Here is an 8,308-nt window from a genome sequence, read left to right as displayed (position 1 = left end):
CAGACCAGGCAACGTTTTTCCAATCTTCTATTGTCCAATTTCCATGAGCTTGTGCAAATTGTAGCCTCAGTTTCCTGTTCTTAGCTGAAAGGAGTGGCACCCGGTGTGGTCTTCTGCTGCTGTAGCCCATCTGCCTCAAAGTTCGACGTACTGTGCGTTCAGAGATGCTCTTCTGCCCACCTTGGTTGTAACGGGTGGTTATTTGAGTCACTGTTGCCCTTCTATCAGCTCGAACCAGTCTGGCCATTCTCCTCTGACCTCTGGCATCAACAAGGCATTTCCGCCCACAGAACTGCCGCTCACTGGATGTTTTTTCTTTTTCAGACCATTCTCTGTAAACCCTAGAGATGGTTGTGCGTGAAAATCCCAGTAGATCAGCAGTTTCTGAAATACTCAGACCAGCCCTTCTGGCACCAACAATCATGCCACGTTCAAAGTCACTCAAATCACCTTTCTTCCCCATACTGATGCTCGGTTTGAACTGCAGGAGATTGTCTGGACCATGTCTACATGCCTAAATGCACTGAGTTGCCACCATGTGATTGGCTGCTTAGAAATTAAGTATTAACGAGCAGTTGGACAGGTGTACCTAATAAAGTGGCCGGTGAGTGTATATCTGTGTTAATTGTGTTTTGGTGCACGTTATGTCAATAAAATGACCTTGGTGGTTGAATTGTGGAGAATGTAAGCATTCCAACAATGCCTAACGTGTATATAATGTTAAACATTTTACCATTGTAATTTTCATGCATTCTGAGTTATTATTTGTAGACATTTTAAATCTAGTCGCTGGCGACCCCGTGGGTTTTGACGGGATAAAACACACATTTCTATTACTTTCATATTGTTTGTGTTTTTAAAAGGATGATTGATGAATTTCTTGTTGTTTTTATCAACAGTCAAGCTGACCCCTCCACCTGAACCTGAGCTCAATGTCAATCAATCAGACCTCACCATTATTTGTAAAAGTGAAAAATATAAACACCATCCCTACATTCAAAATTACCTGTTCTATGAAGTCGTCCTTCAAGAATCTCAGAGTGACACTAAACAAGTAAGACCCAATTTTTTTAAAGAACAGATCCATTTAAGACCACCATGCATTAATCCCCTGCATCACTTTTGGTGTGTTTCTTCAGATTATTAACCTCAATTCAATGAAAAATGTTTGGAATGATTCAGAATCCCAGCTGAAACCGAACACTGAATACTGCATCAAAGCCAGATTTAAGGCTTCAAGCAGGCTTCTAGGACTTGAGTCCAGTTGGAGTGAATGGAGTAAATCCATATGTTGGAAAAATGAAGACAAAGAAGGTAAAGTAGACTTTTTTTTATCATAGCTATCAATGGTTTCAACTTTTAAATCCCTTTATTGTCCCACAATGAGGAAATTTCCCTCTCTGTATTTCACCAATCCCTTTTGGGATACATTTAACAACACAAACGTTCTCAGTGCTTCTTCTTATTATTGTTAAAATGAGAGCAGAAGACAAATGCAACTTGTTCAAACATTAAATGTATTGTAGCCTAATATGGCTAACTGACAGAGCTAAAAGTGCTAAGCTGTTAGCTATTGAGCACAGTGCTTTCCTGATCTGCCCTTTTATATCACGGGCCGTTTCTCGTGTGCTCGCCAAGTATGTTCTTGAGAAGAACACAGGAATATTTGGGCCGTTTTTTTATATTTGTACTTGTGCATTCTCATGTGATTGTGTGCTCGTGAAACGTCATCAGCCACAGTTCTTGCACTGTTCCAATTCACAAGTCCCCGGATGTTGTTCTCGCCGCTCTCCATTTACCCAGCATGCATCAGAGCAGACTTGTCCGTTCTTGAGATTGACAGCTGTCCCAGCATGCACTGCGGCAGCAGCAGCTTCAGGGTTAGCGCTCACCTGTGTTCAAAGTTAAAAGTTCTCTTTTCTGTTGTTCAGTAAAGTTTGTTTTAAGATCATTTGAGGCGAGAACATCCTACTTTAAAGCATCACTATATTAGCCTCGTGAGACCATCCTGATCTCGCGAGCTTTCAAGGTTTCACTCGCTAATCAGTCTGGAGACTCTCCGTTGAAGAAAATTTGGAGCCGTTCACCAAACGAATGTCCAATCAGCGTTGGCTTTGAGGCGGGTTGAGGTGTGACGCAACGAGAAGCGCGACAGTTCAGTCTAAAGAACATGGTGGCTTCAGCCGATGAAACTAGCGTTAGCGTGGCTATCGAGCAAGTTTTATCGGAATTACAGAGTATTTCTTCACTGAAAGAAGAGCAAAACACTGCTCTGGAGGCTTTTCTCAGAGGAAAAGATGTTTTTGCTCTTCTCCCGACTGGTTTCGGCAAGAGTAGCCTGGCTGTTAGTACGTCATATGCTTCGTTGATCTGATTGGTTTATTTGGCCCGTCTATCACCAACATAGGCCAATCGGCTAACCAGTATTTTCGCCTCTTCCCAAAATTACTTCAACGGAAGGTTTCCAGATGGATATGCGGAGCAAATCCATCTGGCGGAGTCAGGTTATCACTATATGGCCCATTTACTGATTTAATACGTAATTTTGATATCATTTTACGAAGTTGAAAAGAAAGCAGCAACCAGCGGAGCTCCGAGGCTAACTCTCTGCATAGCGTGCGTGAAGTACCGCTGGCTCTGATGGGGATTTTTTTGTTTTATTTGGCAAAATGTTAATTTTATTTGTGTTGATCTGACTGTGTTAATTATTATTCCCCAAATAAATAAATAAAAATTCTGAATTTATTATCACCTAGAGACTAGTGTTAAGCTGATGCCATTTTTTGGCCCTGATACGATACCCTATACCTGGCTGTGCAGTATCGGCCGATACCATCTGTTTGAAATTGATGTGTGTGTATATATGAAGAACTGCAGACTACTTGGATGTTAAATAATTGCCATCATGGCTTTGTAAAGCTGCTGCCTACCTTTGTGAAGCAGGAATAAGACTAATACAAAGTGAATCCAGTAGAATTTTTTTATTGCCTTCCTGGAATGGTTGACAATAGTTGAATAAACTTTTGTTTCTCAAAATGGTATCGGTGCCCTATTGGTTGGTACTCGCTGATACCGATACCACCATTTTAGTGCTGGATCGGAATCGGTGCAACATTACTAGTGACTATTGATAACAGGAGGTTAAATGCAGCTCCAGACAAGCCGGGCATGTGGTAAGGTCACGAGTACTGTTCTGTTTCAATTAACCTATATTTAGAATGCTTGCTCCCGTTCTCCCCAAACATACTTTCCTGTGTTCTTCTCAAGAACATACTTGGCAAGGACACCAGTCCATACTCGCATTCTTGTAAATTGAGAAAGGGGCATGGACTTTAGCCTCTGAGGTCAGTATGTTGCCGCGGTCTTCTCAACATCAAAACTTTTTTTCAGTAAATGGGCCATATAGTAACGCTTAAAAGTATAATGTTTTCACCTCAAATGATCTTAAAATGTATTTTAATAGAACAACAACAACAGAAAAGAGAACTTTTAACTTAATACTCTGAGCTCTGTGAGCGTTAACCTGGAAGCTGCCGCTCCTGCAGTGCATGCTGGGACAGCTATCAATCTTAAGACCGGAGAAATCTGCTGTGATACAGAGCGGAGCAGCGAGAACAACATCCCTGGATTTTGTCCGTTCTCTTCTTCTTGTTATTGTGAATTGGAACAGTACTAGGGCTGAGGCTGAGGATGTTTTTCAAGTACATGAGAACTCGCAAGTACACATATTAAGAAATGTCCATGGTCTTGAAGTTACTCCCAAAAAACAGAGATTTTTTTATATTATCCATCGTGTATAAATTCATTGATCATTAGACATGCAGATGCTCCTGATTCGGCATACGGACACTGCATTGTGTTATTATCGTTGTCCAGAAAGCCACAATGTTGAGCGCCCTGCCACCGTTCAGCCAATCATATACTGTAACATCCCTGGCATGTGCAGAGCCTGAGCAGATCTGGTACCTACACCATCCCCTCTGTTTGCTTTTCAATTTTTGTTTTGTTTGATTCGTTAAGAAATGTCACGTTTTGTTTGAATTGAGACTTCATTGTGTAATTTTCATTATGTAAATGGAGGAAGATAAAGCATCCAGAAATGTTGGCAGCTCATATTGGGGATCATTTAGACAAAAATGCTTAGAAAAAGCTCTTAGAAAACCTGTATCTCTACATCAGTCTGTAATAGCAAAACGAAGTGTGAGTTTCAGATGTTCCCCCTCTGCTTACACAGAACTGTGCAGATAATTCAGGGACGTCAGCCACCTCATGTACTTTCATATCTCAGTAGTACTCATCATCTCTGTCTTATTTCAGAACAAAGATTTCTTTTACCCATTTTACTCAAAACTCTGGGTCCTGTGTGTCTAACTCTTGGAGTCCTCCTCTTTGCGTTCTACAACCCTGCTACAAGGTGACTCAGCTGTTCTATATTAAAACACTGATTACCTTAGAAGATTTATCTGAATACCATATTTTATCTCCTCATGCAACAGAATGAAGATAAAAACTCTGGCCCACACACCAACACCAGCCCCCTTCTTCAAGCCTCTGTTTCAGCAACATGAAGGAAATCTCCAGGTGAGGTCTTCATTTTATTTACTCATTTTCTGGCTTTTCTTGCACAGCAAACTGAAACATTTTTACTGGAGGTCTGAATAAGAAAGCACTACAAAAAGATAACTAAAAGTCTTGAAGTAAGAGAAATCACATTTGAATTAGTAGGGTTGGAGTAAGAGTATCCACATTTCTGGTCCAAACTGAAGGTAATTTATTTTAGATTTTGATAGTTATTTGTTGTTAGAAAGCTTTTGTAGGCCTCCCAAGTCTCCCGAAAGTTCCGGGAGTCTCCCTGATATTGATAGCTGTTCATGGATGCCCGCGAGTCGGATAAATTATCCCGGATTTTAGACTATGCGACTTAGTGTTTTTTTAATGTGAGTAAAAGCGGGCAGGCAATACAATAATTCCTGCATCATGTGCGTATTAGACCTACTTTGATGAGGGAGGGGTGTGTAGGGAGGAGGTTGTACGGTGGCCCTGAAGTGCAAACTGCGACTACGAATCTAAAAGCGCAACTACATTATGGAAATCGCAACTACATAAAGCAAAGCGCAACTACATTAAGGAAAACACAATTACATTAACCTACCGGAAAAGGTAGTTACCAGTGGGAAACATGAGACATCACTGATTGGACGACGCCGCCGTTTGACCCTTGAACCGGAAGTTGCGTCGTCTGAACGGTCTAGCTTCTTTTAAGTGTGTCTTCAGTGTACGCAAACTAACTGAAATTTCGTGATTAGTCTTGAGCATATCCAGTATCACCTCGTACGTATGTCCTGATTCAAAATATTCCTGGATAACGGCAGCTGTGTTTGGGGCGCCGACAATATCCATGTTTTCAAAAGCCGCAGCAGGCAGAATGACTTCCGGTTCAAGGGTCAAACGGCACCGTCGTCCAATCAGCGATGTCTCATGTTTCCCAATGGTACCTACCTTTTCCGGTAGGTTAATGTAATTTTGTTTTCCTTAATGTAGTTGTGCTTTTAGATTTGTAGTTGCAGTTTGCACTTCAGGGCCACCGTAAGGTTGCCTATGAAACCTGTCGGTCCAAAGCGAGGCTATGTTCAATGGGTTGGGAATTGATAAGATTTTCACGATTCCGATTCCCTTATCGATTCTGTGAAACGATTTGATTCCTAATCGATTCTTCACTCGATTCTCTTAAAGATTCCATTTAATGAAACAGCATTACTGTACAATTTCGGGAAATAAACTAATCTTCTCCTGGTTTAAATAAACGAGTGTCCCCTTTCTCTCGCTCGCTGAACTGCGGAGCAACTTCATAGCCTGTTTTGTTACATCTATTGCAATAGCTAGAATCATGTATGAATTCCAGCCACCAGTAGTTCTAATTAAACATGCTACCAATGAAGGTCTGGATTAAAAAGAAAGGCTCACTCCCTTAATAACCCCAAAGAGAACCAGGAATTGGTTTATTTCCAGAAATGGCATATGATTTACTATGAACCACATTAAGCACCGCCAGTGATATAAAACTAGCTACTACCAGAGTTGCCTTCCATGCTGGTCGCGACTTTAGCATGAGAAACACAGCATTCGTTAAAATGTATGCCATGTTGTGTGTGCAGGTGTTTCTCCATGTTGGATGTATTTCCTCACTCGGATGTAATTGCCACTTTGCAATAATTGCAAAGCTCCTTGTTGCCATCTTTCTCTTCCTTAAAATGAAGCCAAACTTTCTACAGCTTTACCCAATGGGGCAGCATTTTTTTTTCTTCCTTTTGCTCTTCTAGACCTAAACCTTGTCACGTCATGCTTGCTTACTTAATGCCATGTGCATAACTTGCGTAAAAAACGTGACATAAGTCGTGCTGCCTGGAATCGTTAAGATAATCCCTAAGCGACCTGCCAAATGATGCCACGGAATTGGAACACACGGAACTGGTTCTGAACAGGAACCGGTTTTCAATTCCCATCCCTATAACCAACTAGTTACCACTCAAAGCTCCTATGAAATGGCAGAGGTTGAATCCTCAAGTAAAAACACAAAAAAACAAGACTCAATTTAAAGCAAAATATACTAGAGTATGTCCATGTTTAGTGAAGGTGAAGAATGACTAAAGTCTTAAGATCAATATGGAGCACAACAGATGTTCTAGGCTGGAATATTGAAAGTATTGAAATGTATAAAAGACCAATACTCTTCTGTTTTGTGTTTAAGAAATACTGTTAGTTAATAAACCGTTGCTGAAACGGTGGTGGGAACATCTTCCTGAAATGAATTTTTAGAACTTGGGATGTCTGCTGTTGCAGCTTTAAAAACAAAGACAGACTTTGACCGGTCTTGTATCAACAGCATCAACAAAAACAAAAGTCAAGTAAACATTAACACCCTCATGTCTTCCATTAAATTTGCAGGAATGGCTCTCGCCGCATGGCAAACAAGTTCTGACATACAAAACTGAGGAGGACCTGATACCTGATGTTGTGACTGTTTTGCCAAAATCCAGCTCAAAGGATTTTGAGGAGAATCAAGACTTCCTCAGCCTTCCAACGACCCAACTGGTTTTCCCCCTGAGTCACACCTCCTACGTCGGCCTACCCGGGATGGACAACGCCTTCCCTCCTGCCACTTTGCTCTGTCCAGGGGATACACCGTACACTCAGTTCCCAGGTTCCTCTTTGGGGTTCAACTTCCAAGAAAAAGAGGTCTTCTCCTCTGGTATGAAAGATACGCTAGAGATCAGCCATTGCGATTCTGGCTGCAGCTGCGAGGACCTGACCCAGAGCCTGGAGTGCAGTTTACCATGCAGTCCTGTCGATGAGACTCCAACACCCAACCACTGCAACGATTACTGCATCCTCAACAAGACAGCCGAGGGAATCATTCCCATTTTACTGTCTAAACAACGTGCCAGAGACGTTCGGTCTGATTCTCTAAAGTCAGAGGGATGAGAAGTTCATCCAAGTTACCAATGAGCATCTGTGCTGCTCGTTGGTAACCTGGCATAAGCCAGATTGATACATGTTGTTAATTCTGAATTGTACACTGTATCAATCTGGGAAGCCTCCTGTAGGAAGTGGTTGCAAAAAGGGCGGATATTAGGTACTATCGTTCGAGCATATTTGGTACCTGCTTCCCATGTTGAGTTTTTAGCCAATCACAGCAGCAGTAGCAGTTGAGATGTATCACATTCTTGATTTGTTTATGGAAACAACTGACGAATCAAACTCTTACCAAATCCTCTCAAGAGGAACGCGCAAACGTCTTCCCATCCACAAAGATAAAAATCATGTGTTGCTAATTTTTTTTTAAAGAAATAGAGGCTATTCCAGCAAAAACCGGTGCAGCCATGTTTGTTTTGCTTCAGCCTTCTGCCTCTAGTTGACACTGTGAAATCATACACCTCACTGCATTTCATTGGCCCGAAACGTTTCTGTATCAGACAAACATATCTGCTGGATCCATGCAAGATTGATCTTTTTTAGGAGTTTGTGAATTAACAAATCTTTCGACAATTCATTGTGCTTCAGTGGGGAGTGGCAGCCTAGTGGTTAGGGCAAAGAGCTGTTAATCCTGAGTTCAAGCCCCACTACCACAGACTGCCACTCTGGGTGTCTGAGCAAGACCCTTAAAGCCCGATTGCTCCCCGGGTACCCCACGATGGCAGCCCACTGTTCCCCATGGGAATGGGTTAAATACAGAGGTAAATTTCTCCAAATGTGAGATCAATAAAGTTCAATTATTATTATTACTATTATTATTGCTTGAAAGGTATAC

The 8,308-nt window shown here is 41.6% G+C and overlaps 1 protein-coding gene across 1 annotated transcript; it reads left to right on the top strand.

The window, feature by feature from the left end:
- Positions 1–906: 906 nt before the first annotated feature.
- LOC119780944 (interleukin-21 receptor-like) lies at positions 907–7,804 on the top strand. The gene is made up of 5 exons (XM_038281199.1): positions 907–1,054; positions 1,140–1,314; positions 4,318–4,414; positions 4,497–4,581; positions 6,946–7,804. The coding sequence occupies exons 2-5, from the start codon at positions 1,158–1,160 to the stop codon at positions 7,480–7,482; spliced, it is 876 nt and encodes a 291-aa protein (XP_038137127.1). The 5' UTR covers positions 907–1,054; positions 1,140–1,157; the 3' UTR covers positions 7,483–7,804.
- The last annotated feature ends 504 nt before the right edge of the window (positions 7,805–8,308 follow it).

The sequence above is a fragment of the Cyprinodon tularosa genome, unplaced genomic scaffold (genome assembly GCF_016077235.1).
Source record: "Cyprinodon tularosa strain WSP-4 unplaced genomic scaffold, ASM1607723v1 ctg168, whole genome shotgun sequence".
NCBI lineage: Eukaryota > Metazoa > Chordata > Actinopteri > Cyprinodontiformes > Cyprinodontidae > Cyprinodon > Cyprinodon tularosa.
Note: the sequence above shows the minus strand (reverse complement) of the source record. Positions and strands in the feature narration are given on the sequence as shown.